Source organism: Malaclemys terrapin, chromosome 4 (assembly GCF_027887155.1).
Source record: "Malaclemys terrapin pileata isolate rMalTer1 chromosome 4, rMalTer1.hap1, whole genome shotgun sequence".
Taxonomy (NCBI): domain Eukaryota; kingdom Metazoa; phylum Chordata; order Testudines; family Emydidae; genus Malaclemys; species Malaclemys terrapin.
This window is the reverse complement of record NC_071508.1, coordinates 126,738,447-126,757,666: the sequence shown is the minus strand read 5'-3', so window position 1 is coordinate 126,757,666 and position 19,220 is coordinate 126,738,447. Positions and strand designations below refer to the sequence as shown.

Here is a 19,220-nt window from a genome sequence, read left to right as displayed (position 1 = left end):
AAGCTAGAGGAGAGGAAGTGTTGCTGAAGCAAGGGTGAAGCTAGAAAAAGCGGCCCATAGGGAAGTGGCCCAAGGAATTGAAGTAGCTCTGGTGGTGAAGGGAAAGCTGCCAACTGCTGCTATCATTAGGGTCCCTGGGCTGGAACCTGAAGTAGAGGGTGGGGCTAGATTCCCTTTCCCCCCCACCCCACCCCAATGTCTACAGAGACCCCCTTAAGAAGGGAAGCAGGCCTCTGTCCAGGCAGGTGGCTGAACTGCACCTACTAACTCAAAGGAGCAACAGGGTGCATTCTAAGACTATATACTGCAGAAACAGTGGAGAAAATTATACTGGATCAACAGGATGTGTACATAAAGAAGTTTCCCAATGTATAAATTAAAAACAAAGCAGAATATGGTAAAAATCAAAGCATGTGTTAAAATTGTGGGGGACAAAATGCCATGATTAATGTATGTAAATTCTTGTGTGGCTCAGAACAGTAAATTATGAAAGAAAAAGGAATGCCCAATTGCACTGAAAATTATCCTGTATAGACCTTGAATTTAAAGTGTAAATATGGTGCTACAATTTTTTTTTGTAATTGGCTAATTGCTTATGCTTGCTTTGCTTTTTATTTTGTGCTTAATAAAAAAAATTGTGTATGTTATAATTTAGGGAAAAAAATAAAGGTTAGTGTAAGTATTTAAAATAATAAAGCTGAAAGCATTGGACACTATTCCTATGAAATAATAGCCATGGCTTCAATATTAAGAATCCTCATAATTAAAGAGAGAAAAATATGGCTTCTGGCTTGTTTTTTGAATATTTGAACAAATTTAGGGGTACATAAATATACATATGGAAGCACCTCTAAAATGAAGGTATAAATCAAAGGAAATAATACATTCCACTATTTGTGGAACAGCCTAAAAAAATAGAACCAAATAAAACCAAATGTAAAAAAAAAAAAAACCTTTTAAGGTTAAATTTAAAATATGGTGGAAAGATGGCAAAAATGTGACATATAAATATCTAAAGCCAAAGTTTTTTAAAAAGCAATACAGGTATTGGTACATACTAAGGGGGAAGGACATCTAATGTTTAAATTTAGTTATAATAAGAATCTAAATATAAGTACTCTGGACTGTACTACTTAAAGTTTAAAATTTGATGTAGTCACCCTAAATGTGACTAATTAACAAATTGGTTAATACTCATGTAAAATAAGTCATGGCTCTTAAATTATGAAAATGTGGTGTAATGGTAAATCCTTCCATAATAAGATTGTTGCTTTTGAAAAAATAATGGGAAAACCTATTTTGGGAAATATGGTTTTGTTTATTAATCAAATACCAGTAAACAAAATTGCACCAAAAATCATGGCAGATAAGCACCCATCTAAAAAAAGTAATCAAAGCCCCAACTATTGTAAATGGAACAATCTGGTTAAAAGATGCTCAAGTAAACATAAGTGCACAACATCCGGAGTATATTCCTTGCCTCTATTACAAGCATGGCAACAACAATGGGGAAACAGAACTATACAAAATAAAAAAGTATAGGAAAATATATCGTAGGTAGTATTGGTGCTGTAGTTTTAAACTCCTTTAGTATTAAGACTTACAAGGAAAAATGTCAGCTTTGGATAAAATTTTGAGAGCTATACAGGGATGTGTAACACACTTTTGGTGCATTAGTGAAACAAAAAATTAAAAGTGTAAAAACTCCAATTAAAACAAGCCCAAGCCTTAAAGTCTCTAATTGTAAATCTATTTGGTGTGTCTAAGATTAACAATAAAACTGTACTAGCAATACAATGTGTACAAATGCAAACTTATAAAATACAAATGTAAAGTAATCCATAAAAAGTATTTAAAGAATTTATAGAACAACACTGTCTGGTATCTGCCTGCTCCCCATCCCGTAGGAAGACCTCTACTGCAGGTCTAACAGATCTAGTCACTGACTGACAAATAGTGCCCTTCAAGGTCTTTTGCAATATTCATTAAAACCACTAGATGTCACATTCTAGCCATTGTAAACCATTTCTGCTGGTTATTTGTCAGACTAATTAACAAAGTTTTTCCGCTGCAAAATAATAATGCCATAAGAAAGCTTTTCCAACATTCTTCTGATGCATGCACCTATTTAAAAGGTAATTATATACTAACACCTTTAGTAGCCTGCTTAGGCAGAGATTTAGCACATAGGAATGGCCACACAGATTCAGACCAGTGGTCTATCTATTCCAGTATTTTTTTTTTCTCATAAGGGCTAATGTCAGACACTTTGGAGGTCAGGTGTAACCTCCGTCCCCCATAATGGGTAATATTGTGCTCTGAGGGAAATTTCACAACATACATATCAGGGAAGTAAAGCCAATTTTTTTTTTTGGATTGCCAGGTCACTTTATACAACATTGTTGATTGTCTCCTCATGCCATGGCTAATGTTCTGTATTGTCATTAACCATATGAGAACCAAGTATGATTTCCAGTGCCATTCTCTGTGTGCCATACAGAACAAGGGGTACTATACTTAATTCAGAGTATAAATATTCATTTTTGGTGAGGTCCTTATTTCCCCCTCGTGCCCACCCCCTCCCCCCCCAACTAGACTGATGTCCAAGCTTATGTACACCCTAACTCTGTAAGATACTGAGTTCCCTCTACAGAGAGATGAGTGCTTTCATGTCTCATGGTGCCCTAACCTAAATACTCCATGCAGGCTCTGAGCAACTTGCAAGGCCAGATCTATACAGAATGAGTGGTTTTCCCTAGAGTACACACTTGCGTTTCCTGATTTCTGCTCTAACCTCTACAATGCTCTAAGGAATTCAGTATGAGGTAGGAGAGCAGGAGTTGAACGTCTGTTGTTGTTGTTATTATTTATATGGCAATAGTGACCAAACATGAAGGAAGACAGTGTCTTCCCCAAGGAGCTTAGCAATCTAAAAAAGACACAGACAGATGAAGGGTGAGGGGAAATAGATATAACATACATGCAAAGTGATCAGAGTGATGATATGCACACTAGGTGTTTGGGATGAGTCTATGGCCCTGATTCTGCAATGGAGTGCACACAAGCCAAAGGGGCTCCATGCAGACAAAGCAGTCTGGCAACACACAGTCTGTTGCAAGATCAGAGTCTATCTAGGTAATCACTGCTCAGAATTTGTGTCCCATAGCCATAGTATGTATCTGAGAACCTTCAAAGTATTTAAATTAGACAGAACTATAACTTCATAACTAACCAGAATTTATTTGCTGCTGTTCTTTTCAAATTACACATACTAAATTCCCTTTTCCCCCACCCTTCCTTCATCCTTCAGCACCCTTGTCTTCTCCCCATAAAAGCCCCCAGCTCCAATTCTATTTCTAATATAACAAATACATGAACACATCTTATGAAATAAGCTTGATTTATTCATTGATTAAGTAAAAAAGCATGAATTTGTAGTGGAAATAGATTAATATAAAATAAACACACACACTTAAATCTCTAAAGCGTCAATTCCCGTCTCAGTATTTTTACACATTTCACATTATTACCACTGGGAGCTATTCACATTTATCAAGGAGTTAATATACTTGCAGAAATCTGTTAAACATTGTGGACAATTTATATTAAGATGAGAGAATTCTTCAGTTTAAGTAAAAAAGAACTGCATTCAAATAGGTTATTTTGAGATACTTACTGTTTTTCCAAGTTTGATAATCACTTTTTCAGCATTTATATGGTCCATAAAGTTAGGGTGAGGTTTTCTTCTGCGATAATCTTCTTCAGTAAAAGGAATTTCTGAATCATCCTATAGAGGAAAACAACTCTAAGAAAAATGTCTTACTTTCCTGGAAAAACATTCAAAAAGTTCCACATGGCTTAAACCAAGATAAATTTAAAATGACTGTGTACTTTTAAAAAATTTACATTGTATATAAAAAGCCTCAGTTTTTAAACATGTATAAAAAAGAAATTCTCAAAGTCTTGGAGGGGAAAAAAATCAAATGATCAATGCTTTTAAAAATGTAGATGGATCAAAACTATTTAAAAGGAAAACAAGCAAAACAAAATCTTGAAGTTGCTTCTCACATTAGCATATACAGTTTCAGAAAGACTTTAAATTTGTGAATTTCAAAAAGATGCCACACCAGGTTATCTATGCTTCCAATCATATAAATTTTACATGCAACTCCACACATGAATAGTCCTATTGAATTAATTTACGGTGTCTAGATCTAGATATAAACTCAAAGTTTTGTAGTCAATGACATAGGTGCAAAAATCAACAGTGAAAATAAGTTTGTTTGATGTTGACCATGTTCATTACAACTAGGGTACATGCTAAAAATATTTAACAGTAAAGAAAAAATTCAGCAAAAATGAATATTACTTACTGGGTCAAGAGGTTTGCTTCGTGCCCATGTCATTATTGTTGAAACTAAGATAAATAACTTTGGTTTCTCAAAATGTAGTACCTCTCCATGTAATGCTGTAAAATCAAAGCAAAGTGCTTATTTTACTGTAAGCAGCATTACTGCTATTGTATTTGTTTTCAAGTTAAAATGTTCTATAAAAACAGTTAGTACAATATCAGTGTGACATAACTTTTTTCTGCAAATGACTTTCATTAAGTTTGATATTAAACATATATTTCTTATTGCTTAGCAAATTAAGCTAATATCATAGGATTAAATTGCCAGGAATGATCATCTCTTCCCTTAAGCTATATGCTGTGGAAAAAAATCACTTGTCAATAAAGATGGAACTTACATATTTTAGTTTGCTATCAAGATCTATTGTTTTCAGGGTTAGAATAGAAACATTATAGAATTATTCCAATAATGCAGCCCCCTTATTTTAATCCAGAGTTAAATAATATAATTAGGGTTAAGGTTTATTTGTTTTCCACTCAAATAACATACATACATATACACATACACACACACACACACACACACACACACACACTGTAAACATGCAACTGTAGTTTGTCTTGCATGCTGTATGAATACCTTCTCATTTTCACTGCAGGAATCTTTTGTAAAGCCATTAACATGGGTTTCATTGTCAGGTGTATAATACAAAGTGGTGGGTCATAATGGTTCTACTGAAGTTTTAAGTCAAAATATAGTTTGAATTGTTTTGCAAAATACTCAATGCCTTGCATGGTGTCAAGTATCGGGGTAGCCATGTTAGTCTGTATCCACAAAAACGAGGAGTCCGGTGGCACCTTAAAGACTAACAGATCTATTTGGGCATAAGCTTTTCCTCATTTTTGCAAAATACTGAATCTTGATGTTGATATGAATTGCAAAGGGGCAAATCTTCCACCCAGCTACCACCCCAAATAGATTAGCTGGGCAGTAGGCAGTTGTTTGGAGGAAATAAATGTTCCCTTTCAGGTCATGGAGTGGCTACGGAGCCATTCCATGGAGGCTATTCCAGCTCAAGAGGTAGAGAAGGCACCATGTCCCCTTCTCCAGCCTGATGAGAGGAGGATGGTAGGATCTAAATAGCTGCAGATTTCTTCCTGTGCCTTACCCTTCTCTTCTTCTCCTCCCCCCCATCATACCTTCTACTTGCTGCATTGCAGAGTGTCCCCACAGAGTCCAAAGTTATACATGAGCAGTATTAATAAAGGATGCATTGTACTGTAAACAGAATGTAAGTTTCACATTTTAATTTCATATCCAAAATAATGTGTGGTCCAGATGCTGTAAAGATCTTGGTAGGAGATGCTTCTTTGCTGCTAGGAAACCAACAAGCCTGAAATGGAAAGGAAGCTATCTTTCTGATAATGATCTTGTCAAAAGAATGCAAAGCAAAATATGACCAGTATGGTGAATGGAGAATTATTATTTGATGGAGTTTTACACTTGGTGTCACAAATATGCTACCCTGTTCATTGAGAATAAAATGTACGTTGATTTAATCTTTCCTTTTAAAATACATTTTTATTTATTTTTGGCTGCCATTATCTTGTTACTTGATCAAAAGTTTACTGACTCCTTTGAAGGATGAATGTCTCCTACCCAATGCATGGTGCAGTAATTAAAGTTTACCATTTCTCCATACTGCTCTTTCAACTAGGAACCTAGTTTCATATCATAGCAAACTACAAATCTCAATTTATGTGACTAATTATCTGTTGCAAATTCTGATTGCTGCACAACAGGCAGTTTTCTGTTCAGTTACTGATTATACTAACCAGAAGCGGCCCAAGTAGCTTCTTCAATTTGATTTGCATCTTCAGTGATGTTATAAATAATGACATCACACTCAAGTAGGTGACCTAGAAGTTCTTCTCGAGTAGAGATCTGGAGAGAGAGAGAACCCCAACAACCCCATAATCTTTTATAGAAAGAATAAGTTCCCCGCCCCAAATTCTTTTTTCTTCTAACTTTCACTTTCCTACTGCAAATCTGGGGTGCAGACTGCTGTAGAGCAGCAGTTCTCAAACTTTAGCAACCCAAGGACCCCCATTTTGATTTAAAATTTTCAGACTCCCAAGCTCCCTGCTCAGCCCCAGCCCCCACTCCACTCATTTGCCCCCCCCCAAGGGCCCACCCCACCTCTTCCTGCCCCTGGCTCCACCTCTGACCCCTCCTCTTTCCGCTCCCACCCCCAAGCACACCCACTCCTCCCCTTCTCTTCCAGTGTCATTGACTTCATTGGAAGCAGGATCAAGACCTGTGTGTTTTCTATTACCAGTTGGCTAGTTGACAGCCAACAGAAATCATCCTGTTCTTCTTCAGGTTGTGAAGACCTTTGATTCTATAACTAGAGGACTAATGTTCCAGGCCTAGCTCTGCAGTTGAGTGTTCTCCTATAAAGAAGAGAGAGTTTCTCCCTAGCTAAAGTTGCAACCACTAAAAGGCTGATTTTTTTTTTATCCTCCTTGCAATTCCAGAAAAAGAAAATGAAAAAGATAATCTCTTTATATTAAAGTTGAGAAAATTGCTCCTTTTTTGTAAAAAGGAAACAACATTTCTGTGAAATGTGTAATGTTCAAGACCCTCTATCTGCCTAGCTAAAGCACATTCAGGTTCCAGTCCTGCAATATACTCTGTGTGGGTACAGGGTTTGTTAAGAAGCAATTTGCTGGGTCAGGACCAAATCTAGGAACCAAAAGCTCTAGTTCCTTTCCAAAGATTTCATAGGAAACACATGGTAGAACTAAGAGCAGAAATCAGATTACTGAGGAGACACCCTATAGCGAGGCACAGGTGAGCCCCTTTTGTTTCTGCCCCTGCTGCCCTCACCAAAACTAATCAGGGATGCCGCAGGTCGATGCAATCATCCATGTATTTTATGTATAGTTCTTTCCCACCACCAGCGTACTATCTATGTACAGGGTTTTACAGTCAGCAACAGACCACAGCCACCATTCCCTCTCAGCCTCTAGCCTCCCCTCACACAGCCTTTATAGCCCCTGGCTAATTAGGCTGGCAGCTGCTTCTAGTTGCCAAGCAGGCAGGGCTATTCAGCCAGCCCCAATCAATTCCCCTTGATGGGAGCTGGCATGGCAGGGGGCTGATTAAGCACTTCGTGCCCAGCACCCTGTCACAGACTCTTATCGTTCACTAGGCCACAATAAATTTTATAGCACAGTTTCAAATTTCTCTATTTAATTAGGCCAAATGTAAAGTCGGGCTAATGTTCACTAACTTTTAAAAATATTTTGAGATCCACATACGAAAGAACACTTTAAAGGGCCTTATTTTCCCAAAGTGACAAGCATCCATGTTCTCAAAATCTGGTCAGTTGGGTGTCTCAAGTTGGGCACTCAACTATTGAGGCATCCAGAATAACAAGTCACTGCTGAAATCTTGGCTTCAGTGAATAGTTAAGGCCATCCTACATTTCACATTGCTCACATAATGAACACATCATTTCCAGGAAGTATAAAGAAATGGATAAAGGAGTGGGGAGGGAAGATAAGGAGTTTAGTTTTGGCCATGCTAAGGTTAAGGGGATGGTGAGATATACAGAAGTGTCAGACAGAGAGGCTGAGATATCTGACTGGATGCAGAAAGACAAGGTAGGAGTAGAAAAGTAGGTGTCATCAGCATACAGATATCAGTCTATCCATTGTGGACCTGATCCAAAGCACACTTAAATCAATGTGAGTCTTTCCATTAATTTCAATGTTCTGTGGATCAGGCCCTCTGTGAGCTGATGAGATCACCTAGAAAGAGGCTGTACAGGGATGAGGGAGAATAAAATACAAATGTAGTACTTCTGAAAGAACATGTAGAAAATAATTTTAGAAATATATAAATCATACCCACAAGTCTACAATATATATTTGTATATTTATTTTTTTATGGTTTACAGTAATCCAAAGTTTGTCGTAAAGGTGACCTAAAAAGACACACATTTATTTACTGACAATTTAACAAGACTGTTACTCACTGTGTAAGTTTCCTGAGCAAAATCTGGTTTCATACTCTGTGCCTTAGCAAGAGTCCCCACTATTTGGTAGACTCCCTCCTTTGGTTTACCGAAAGTAACATCTATAGCTGACATAATTTCACCTTCATCTTCTTCCTCTTCCTCTCCCACCTCTTCAAGTGATGCTCCAACAACACAATTGGATAAATACTACAATACAGGAAAAAAAAAGATCTATAAATAAAAGGAGACGCAGTTTAATATCTGTAAACAGGGTAAACAATTTTCCTCTTCAATATCAATGCACAATTTGTGTTTATTTCAGGTACATTAGATACAGGGGTTCTCAACAAAATTTTTGGTGGCCTCAAATTGCGGCCACCAACTCTTGCTGGTGGCCACACTGACAATTTTTCCTAAAATTCTTAATTAACTTTAGGAAAAATAAATAAATATGCACATACACATGTCCAAATCATTGTAATTTATTGAATCTTTTTGTAGGCTCAATAATAAAAACAATGTACAATTGTCTCTATTTTTTACTGGACCAGAATAGAAACACAAATAAGGTGCTCTGAAGGTTCTTGTCTTTTTTTTGTTTCTTTTGCTTTTTTAAAAAGACCTGCTAGCTAGGTAAGTCTGCTGCTGTGAAAAGTGATATTAACAAACAAATAAATATCACTTTTCACAGTAGCAGACTTACTCAGTCCTGGCAAGCCAAGGGACAAATTAAGCCTTGGATGGGGAGGTCGATAGGGGGGAACTGAGAGACATAGAGATGCATGATGGGCCAGCGGAGGCAGCAGGGACCAGGGGTGATGGGGGGCGGGACAGAAAGTGGAGACACAGAATGGGTTAAGATTGTTACTGGCATAAGGCAAAGTTGCATATTATCCCCACTTCTCTTCTGCACTGTCATAGACTTTGTGATGAGAAGAGTGATGGCTGCTGCTAAGGACACTGGTATTGTTTGGGGCAGGATAAGCTGCAAGACTTACATTTTGCAGATGATATATTCATACTGGATACGAAACTTGGATGGAAAGAAAAGACTCTTTATGAGCATAAAGCAATACCCTTCATATCAATACACATAAGAACGGCTGTACTGGGTCAGACCAAAGGTCCATCTAGCCTAGTATCCTGGCTACTGACAGTGGCCAATGCCAGGTGCCCCAGAGGGAGTGAACCTAACAGGTAATGATCAAGTGATCTCTCTCCTACTATCCATCTTCTTCTGCATAGTAAAGTTTCAAAGTTGTATTAAATCAATGTTCAGTTGTAAACTTTTGAAAGAACAACCATAATGTTTTGTTCAGAGTTACAAAGAACCTCCATTCCCGAGGTGTTTGTAACGGTGAGGTTCTACTGTAATTTTTCACAGATTAAGATATCAGCTTTTCAATGCTGTCCTTCAGCAATTGCTCACTTTTTAAAAAAAAATACGTCTATGGCGGGAAATCATAGTTGCTCATTTCATTTAAGAAACACTGCTTCAAACTCCTTTAAAAATCTTGACTTGTATTACTTAGCACCTGGGTAGTGATGAGTCAAATGAGCAGTGTTCAGTACTTGAGGTTTGGGATTTATAGACCAATCAATCAGATTTGAAAGTGCCAAAAACCATGTGTGTGGTTCTCATGAGATTTCTGCCATCTTGGATTGAATGAGCTTGATAACATCTAGTCTTGTAAGATTTTGTTCACATCAGACCCTGAACTGGACTCAAGGAGGGACCAAAACCAGAGAACTAATTGGATTCAGGGATTCAAATCTGAATTCTCTCAAATTCCTTTTTATATTTATCTATTTATATCTATATAATCAGGGCATCTATCGCCTTGGTATCCAAGCACTGTACAAAATTAGGCCCCAATCCTGAAGATGACTTCACATGGGTTACACCTTAACCAAGGAAGTCAGTGGGGCTCTGGGCACAGTGCAGCTGTCCATCCATGTGTAAGAAGCTAAAGGATCAAAGAATTTAGTACTGGTGTCAAGATTCATAATAAAAATTGTTATTTCTCTCCTTCCTTAAGGAACGAAGATATGTGAATTTCTCTTCAGAACTTGTCTAGACTAAAATAAAATAACACGTTTTAAAAGTCTAGAGTAAGCAAGGAATACTGCCTTTAACACATACTAAACTGGTGAGTTAAATCTTGGGGCTAGCTTAACCTATGTACAGCCTTGCAAATGCTAAACTTTTCAAACATATTAGTTAACACCTTCTCACATCACACTTTAAATCCTAGTCTAGGGTCTGTGGTTGTAAAGGGTTTCTATCCTAGTTTTATCACATCTCTACACTGAAGCATTTTAAGACTGAAATAATTTTTAAATATAAATGCATGCTCATTATTTGCACAGTTTGCTTTTTGCATTAGCCTCAGTTAAAACAATTAAAACAGACTAGTCAGTTTCACTTTTGTTTATACTAACACTACTTGGTGTCATTTATTAGCAGCTAGATAACATTTGAGTACCAAGCTGCAACCATTACAGTTGCAAACAATGGCTAGCTTGTGTATGAGAGATGGTGTTTAAATCCAACCAGATGACAAAAAAAATACATGTTTTCACTGAAATATCATGAAATATAGGTTTTGTAAAATTTTAATTGAACAAACCTAAGAATTACACAGTTCTGAGGGTGAAGGCAAATCACACAAAATAAAAACCAACACTGTTATACTTGTGACATATTTAATGTCCAGTATTTTGAAAGCCACTGACACTAGAAATGAATGATGTACATTATTGACATCACCATTTTTTAACCATTGTGGCACTGTGAATACCCAAGAAGGTACACTTTTAAACACAAAGGAAGAACGGAGAGCCCACTGGATGGAACATTTCCAGGTTGTGCTCAACCAGATAGAACCACTAACATACACTGAGGTATGTGAAGAAATACCTTCACTTATATCACTAGAAATAATAACCTTTGAGGTAGTAACTGAGGTCATAAACCAACTGAAGAGAAGTAAAGGCTATGATAAGATAGATGCTAAAATGTCAGAGAGGAAGTGATGGTGAGTTACATGTGCAGGTTGTACGGAATGGTTTGAGAAAAGATCTGTCCTAAAGATTGGAGAAGTGTTATCTGCAAAATTCCAGTGTGCCCCAATGCCAGGTAATGATCAAGTGATCTCTCTCCTACCATCCATCTCCACCCTCTGACAAACAGAGGCTAGGGACACCATTCCTTACCCATCCTGGCTAATAGCCATTAATGGACTTAACCTCCATGAATTTATCCGGTTCTCTTTTAAATGCTGGTATAGACCTAGCCTTCACAACCTCCTCACGCAAGGAGTTCCACAAGTTGACTGTGCGCTGTGTGAAGAAGAACTTACTTTTATTTGTTTTAAACCTGCTGCTCATTAATTTAATTCAGTTCTTGTATTATGGGAACAAGCAAATAACTTTTCCTTACTTTCTCCACATCACTCATGATTTTATATACCTCTATCATATCCCCCCTTAGTCTCCCCTTTTCCAAGCTGAAAAGTCCTAGCCTCTTTAATCTCTCCTCATATGGGACCCGTTCCAAACCCCTAATCATTTTAGTTGCCCTTCTCTGAACCTTTTCTAGTGCCAGTATATCTTTTTTGAGATGAGGAGACCACATCTGTATGCAGTATTCAAGATGTGGGCGTACCATCGATTTATATAAGGGCAATAATATATTCTCCGTCTTATTCTCTATCCCCTTTTTAATTATTCCTACCATCCTATTTGCTTTTTTGACCACCTCCGCACACTGCATGGATGTCTTCAGAGAAATATCCACGATGACTCCAAGATCTTTTTCCTGATTCGTTGTAGCTAAATTAGCCCCCGTCATATTGTATGTATAGTTGGGGTTATTTTTTCCAATGTGCATTACTTTACATTTATCCACATTAAATTTCATTTGCCATTTTGTTGCCCAATCACTTAGTTTTGTGAGATCTTTTTGGAGTTCTTCACAGTCTGCTTTGGTCTTAACTATCTTGAGCAGTTTAGTATCATCTGCAAACTTTGTCATCTCACTTTCTCCAGATCATTTATGAATAAGTTGAATAGGATTGGTCCTAGGTCTGACCCTTGGGAACACCACTAGTTACCCCTCTCCATTCTGAGAATTTACCATTAATTCCTACCCTTTGTTCCCTGTCTTTTAACCAGTTCTCAATCCATGAAAAGACCTTCCCTTTTATCCCATGACAACTTAATTTACGTAATAGCCTTTGGTGAGGGACCTTGTCAAAGGCTTTCTGGAAATCTAAGTACACTATGTCCACTGGATCCCCCTTGTCCACATGTTTGTTGACCCCTTCAAAGAACTCTAATAATTAGTAAGACACGATTTCCCTTTACAGAAACCATGTTGACTTTTGCCCAACAATGTATGTTCTTCTATGTGTCTGACAATTTTATTCTTTACTATCGTTTCGACTAATTTGCCCGGTACCGACGTTAGACTTACTGGTCTGTAATTGCCGGGATCACCTCTAGAGCCCTTTTAAAATATTGGTGTTACATTAGCTATCTTCCAGGGTACAGAAGCTGATTTAAAGGACAGGTTACAAACCACAGTTAATAGTTCCGCAACTTCACATTTGAGTTCTTTCAGAACTCTTGGGTGAATGCCATCTGGTCCCGGTGACTTGTTAATGTTAAGTTTATCAATTAATTCCAAAACCTCCTCTAGTGACACTTCAATCTGTGACAGTTCCTCAGATTTGTCACCTACAAAAGCTGGCTCAGGTTTGGGAATCTCCCTAACATCCTCAGCCGTGAAGATTGAAGCAAAGAATCCTCCATTTAGTTTGGTCAGCAAACTGAGTAATTAGAGAGACAGCTATGGTGGTTTGGCCATGTCATCAGAGAATTACAAGGTATGTCTAAGATTGGATTACACCAGGAGGGAAGAGATAGGGTTTCCAAGTTTCAACTTGCACAAAACTAAACACCCTTGCCCTGCCCCCTATGGGGCCCTGCCAGGGCCGGCTCTGGCTTTTTTGCGGCCGGGGGGAGGGCGCCGGGGGGGAGGGTGGCTGGAGCCCTGGGAGGAGGGCGGCAAGCCCCAGCCGGGGCTCCGCTCTCCCCCCGGCGGCCAGAGCGCAGGGGACAGGGTGGCGAGAGGGCAGCGAGCCCCAGCCAGGGCTCGCCGCTCTCCCCCCGGCGGCCGGGGGGAGGGCGCCAGGGGGAGGGCGGCGAGCCCAGCCGTGGCCCCGCTCTCCCCGGGGGCCGGAGCGCCGCGCCACCCCCTTCCAGGTGCCGCCCCAAGCACAAGCTTGGTGGGCTGGTGCCTGGAGCCGGCCCTGGGCCCTGCCCATGCTCCACCTCTTCTCTAAGGCCCTGCCCCCTGCTCACTCCAGCCACCGTCCCTCTGTCGCTCGTTCTCCCCACTCATTTTCACCGAGCGGGCTCGGGGTTGGGGTGTGGAAGGATGTACGGTCTACGGGCTGAGGGTGTGGGTTCTGGGGTAGGGCCAGAAATGAGGGGTTCAGGGTGTCAGAGGGTGCTCTGGGCTCGGACAAAGGGGTTTGGAGGGTGGGAGGGCTCCAGCTGGGGATGAGGGGTTTGGGATGCAGGAGGGTGCTCTGGGCTGGGATTGAGGGGGAGCAGGGGTGGGGCAGAGGGTTGGGGCATGGGAGGGGGAGCGGGCGGCGCTTACCTCAAGCAGCTCCCAGAAGCAATGGCATATCCCCCCTCCAGCTCCTATGTGGAGGTGCGGCCAGGCGGCTCTGCGCGCTGCCCCATCCACAGGCGCTGCCGCCCCAGCAGCTCCCATAGGCCATGGTTCCCGGCCATTGGAAGCTGCTAAGCCAGCGCACAGAGCCCCTTGGCTGCGTCTGTGCCTAGGCGTTGGAGGAGAGACATGCTGCTGCTTCCAGGAGCTGCGCGGAGCCATGGCAGGCAGGGAGCCTGCCTTAGCCCCACTGTGCCGCCGACCAGACTTTTAACAGCTCAGGCAGCGGTGCTGACCAGAGCCACCAGGGTCTCTTTTTGACCAGGCGTTCCGGTCGAAAAGCAAACACCTGGTAACTCAAGGAAGAGAAGGTGTGGTGGGCAAAGAATGACTTATCCTAGTACCATTGAAAAGGATGCTGCCATCATGGAGATAACTTACGATGGAGTCAAACATCTTGCTGGGAAAAATGGGTTGCTCTATGTGCCACTGGGCACAGGAGAGATTTTAAGACTAAGTAAATCTATTAACATTGCACCTTAGCATATGGTTCCCATGTGGGAGGACTGGCGGAGGGCACCCCATAGTGCTTAGATCCTTGTAGCCCAGCAAGTGGTTGCTGATGATAGGGGTACTAAAGAGGTCCTATGGTCCTGGTGATGTTGTCTGCATCATAGCTCAGCGTGTGCCTTTCTATTGGGGGTGCCCAAAGAAGCAAGTAGGCTGGCAAAGGTGCCCTGGCACCAGCATGTGGCTCCAGGAGGAGTATTGCCAGGGAGACTGTGCTCTTGATGATGGCTAGCACCTTGTGCTGGGGCACGGGGCCGCTCTCTAGTCCTGGCTCTGGCATCAGCCACACCCCAGCAGGTTGTTCTCCCCCGCGGGGGTGGCCAGCGATGGGGCCGTATCCCAGCTTGCGGCTTGAGCGGAGCTCGGAGAGATCCTGCGGCCCAGCCCCCTCCCAGGGACCCCCACCCCGCGGTCACCTTCCCGATGCTGCTGCCGCTGTAGGAGTCCAAATGGTTTAGAAAGACCCTCTGGCTGCGAATGGCCCCTTCGGCCGCGGCCACCACCTCCTCCTCCTCCGCCGCCATGGCGCTCGCCGGAGAAGCCGCGCCGTTGCTAAGCGACCAAACCAAGCGGCAGGGTCCTTCTCCACACCGGCACAGGAAGCCACAGGGCCGGGCCAAGACGCGGGCAGGGGGCGAGGCCGCCTCGGGGGAAGGGAGGCTCCCGCTGGCTAGGGAAAAGCCGGGCGAGAGACCGATAGCGGGGGAGGCAGAGACCGAGTCGAACACAAGGGAAAAGGACAGGAACCTGTAACCGTCCCCTGAAAGAGGGACAAAGATCTACAGAGATAGAGGAAACAGAGCGATAGTGGAGGTGGTTCAGGAACAAGAGGGGAGAGACTCACGATAGAGGCAGAGTTTGACTTTTTAAAATAACACACGCTGTAATCTAGAGTTGGTTGTACTGTATGGTTCCAGGTAGGTAAGGTACTTGCACAATTCTGATCTGAGTTCGGTGAGAGGCATTTATATTCACATGGATTTATGTGCTTTTTAAATAAGTCAGTATTTCATAGGCATTTTCACTAATATGGTAGAACCCCTATTTTATGAACCAGCTGGGGAGTGAAGTTCATAAAATTGAGTATCTCACAGTTACAGTAGATTACAGTACATAGTTGGAGTAGAGGGCACTATATTGCTTTCTTCTTATCCTCTGAACCAGTTTCCATTATACTGAAAGCATTAAGATCTCTCTTTTATGATTTTTTTTTCCTGTTGGGAAAAATAGTTCATAAAACTAGTTGTTCATAAGACTAATGTTTGAAAAAATAAGGTTCTAGCATGTGCAGATTTGCAGATGAATTAAGTGTAAGATAAAAGCTGGGCAGAAGTCCCTCAATCCTGCACTTTTTACACACCTCCATCCTAAGAAAAAAGGGGAGAAGAGGAACAGTGATAGGTAAAGCTGCTCTGTGCTTATCAGACAATTGGTTACTACCATTACATGTTTCAGAAGTAATGGTCAGACGAATATAGTCCTTCCTTAGAACAGGGGATGGTCTATGTGATGGTCATACATATTTATGATTTTAAGGTTGAGGTCCCTTCAACCTTAAAATCATAAATATGTATGTCCAAGAGAGACATTTTGCAGTTGTGGATTTGTTCATGGTTCACCTTCTCTATAGTGCATGATCTGCATCTCCATGCACCACTGAGCAGTTGTTATTACTGTATGTATGTATGTACTAACACTTTAAGAAGAAACAAGACCATATTGAGCATTTATGTTTATTAACCCCTATCTTTCAAGCTTACTGTGTTTGCCAATCATCTCTCCCCTCAACCTTCTTTTGGTTGGGCTAAACAAGCCAAGCTCTTTGAGTCTCCTTTCATAAGGTAGGTTTTCCATTCCTCACATCATCATAGTAGCCCTACTCTGTACCTGTTCCAGTCCGAGTTAATCTTTCTGAAACATTTGAGACCAGAATTGCATAGTATTCTAGAGGACATCTCACCCCTGTCTTGTATGATACCATCACTTCCCTATCTCTACTGGAAATACCTCACCTCAAGCTTCCTAAGACTGCATTAGCCTTTTTCACAGCTGCAGCTCATAGTTCTCCTGTGAGCAACCAATACATCCAGGTCTTTCTCTTCCTTTGTCACTTCCAACTTCTTCTTAGCATATACGCATGCCCCAGATGGCATGAGTTTCATCACCACATTTAGTCTGCTGGTTGGATCATTAGCTTTCCCAGCTCGGGCAAGGTACTAAGGGGGAATGTAACAAAGGCTGATCTGTGCTCCCCCTTCTAGCTAAGCAGTCCTCAATTTATAGCAAAAAGTTGATATAGAGACAGCTATTTTTTAAGAAGGATCCATGTCCCTAAAAAGTTCAGCACGAGCCTCTGTACTTTTTAATATAATGCAGTTTTACACTGAGAACAGCATCTGCCGTTTTTGCAGTTTGTTTGCTGAGCTAAGCAAAATGATACAGTGCATATGTAACTTAAACAATGCAAACAACTGACTGCACTGTTAAAGTATGATATGAGCTTTAGCATACAGCTTCCATTGATCTTAGTAGGTGGTTGCAACTGAATCTTGAGAAATAGTGTTTAAAAAAGCATTTTAGTATTTTTTAAATTGTAATATGCAAGCTAATACCTGAAAGACAACCTTGAGGTATGCATAGTAACTTTTAGATAATGCAGTAGATATAAGCACAGTGATAGTCAGCAATAGCAGGTAAACAACAGTATCATTCTTTATACAAAGATGAATTCATCTTATCCTATTTTACATTTGCCTTCCAACACTACTCTGAATTGGAGCAGGCTCTCTTCCTGATATATCCACAATTCGGAGCTCTAAGTACATAGCACTTTCTTCAGCATGGAACAAAAGCTTTGGCAGACTTGAGGTCAACTCCATTCTTCAAAATGTTACCAGACATCCTTAGAGCAGGCAGCTGTTTGAGACTCTTATTAAGAGAATACAAAGTGATTAAACAGTGCTAATCTTTGAGACTTTTCATACTGTCCAAGGTTGTGTTTTGCTGTCCATTCCCATTTTTATTTAATTGAAAGCCTATCCATTCTCATCCTTATGAAAGGTATAGCCATAGATCTGTAAATGGATTTCTCAGATGCCCAGCAGCACAGGATCAAAGATTCAGATAGGTATGTGATATAAAGCAACCACGTAAGGAATTGCACTGAAAAGGCCTACTGTTAATTGGCATTTCAACTGAGCATTTTCTAGTATAACTCCTATTTAAGAGCATTCCCACATGTTACAAGCATACCCAACCCCATTAAGTGCATGACTGGAATCCCTTTTCATTTTCAAGTTATAATGTAGTCAATTATTTCTAGGGAAGCTGGTGAGATCTGTGGCTTATGCAGCCTTCCACCAAGTTTAAGAAGCCTTTAACAGAAGGCATAATTTCTGTTGTAAAGCTTTAAGTGCTTCAAAATATTCCTTGTCAGCCATAGGCATATTCAAGTTAAGTGAAGAGTTACTATAATGTAATAACTACCCTTTAAGTTGTTCACTAATGTTTCTTAAGTACTTAATCTCCATCCCTTTTTTACATTGATCTGCATTACTATTCAACATGCCAATTTTAAATGCTCTTATATATTTGTACACTGCAGCCAAAGATATTGTTTAAGCTACCATGTGTTTACCTGACTTGTGTGTCTGAGACTTGCAAGTTTAGAAAGATATAGGTATACATTTTCAATGTATTTTGGGGGAGGAGAATAAAAAGCTGATCATATATAAGTTTGTGCATTTATTCAAGTGTCTAGTCAGGTGCATTGTTACATGGGTAGATATTTAGACATAAACTTGGCAAAGTACGTTTTCCTCATAGAGGATTAAAGCACATGCCACAAATCTGGGGGGGAAAAAAGTTGAACAATTTTCTTGGAGCATGAAAATACTTTTAACCAAAATATATATTAAACTGTAGGACAGAAGATTAACATGAGATGTTTCAACCTAAGAAGATAATAAAACAAAAACATTACACTTGAAAACAGAAGCTTTGACTGTAGGTGTCTTCTCAGTCATAATTACATCATCATTGCCACAAAACTATAATAAACACTCAACTTGTTAACTGATCCCTCAAATTAATGCGACTGATCTTCAGCTGGTGTCAATTAGTTTAGCTCTGTTGAAGTCAGTGGAGCAAGTTTATTTACAACAGCTGATGATCAAGCCCTCTCTTTGGATTCACATTTACTTTATTCTCCCATGTTTCATGCTAGAAACAAAGGCAGAATTACATAAACAAGGATGCATAAATATTGAATACTATAAGAATGCAAAAAAGTGTTTAATCATATAATGTTAGTTCAATAGTACTGGTGCTTTAAACCAACTGAATACTTTTCAAAAAGTCTCTTCCATTCAGACATACAAGTCTCTTCCAAACATTTGAAAACTTACAGTAGCACAATAAGTTTATAAAGAGCTTTGTATTTTTTTTTATAAAATAGAAAATACATAACTGTCTCCCAATTCAATATCAATCTCTGAATATTTCCTACAGCCTTAGGTTTCAAACCAATATACTGCATTGACATTATATACTTACTGTTCTTTAGGACAGGACACTGTACAATTGAGGA

General features: G+C 40.2%; 1 protein-coding gene across 4 annotated transcripts in view; it reads right to left on the bottom strand.

Annotated features, from left to right (window-relative positions):
• AK7 (adenylate kinase 7) overlaps positions 1-15,161 on the bottom strand; it is a 53,211-nt gene extending 38,050 nt beyond the window's left edge. For all 4 annotated transcript variants that reach the window (XM_054028445.1, XM_054028444.1, XM_054028446.1 and 1 more), the window contains exons 1-5: positions 15,049-15,161; positions 8,395-8,583; positions 6,188-6,296; positions 4,374-4,468; positions 3,677-3,787 (exon numbers count right to left, since the gene is read on the bottom strand). In XM_054028445.1, coding sequence (XP_053884420.1) covers positions 3,677-3,787; positions 4,374-4,468; positions 6,188-6,296; positions 8,395-8,583; positions 15,049-15,156 — 612 coding nt within the window. In that variant the 5' untranslated portion in view covers positions 15,157-15,161. The remainder of the gene's footprint in view (positions 1-3,676; positions 3,788-4,373; positions 4,469-6,187; positions 6,297-8,394; positions 8,584-15,048) is intronic.
• Between the last annotated feature and the right edge of the window lie 4,059 nt (positions 15,162-19,220).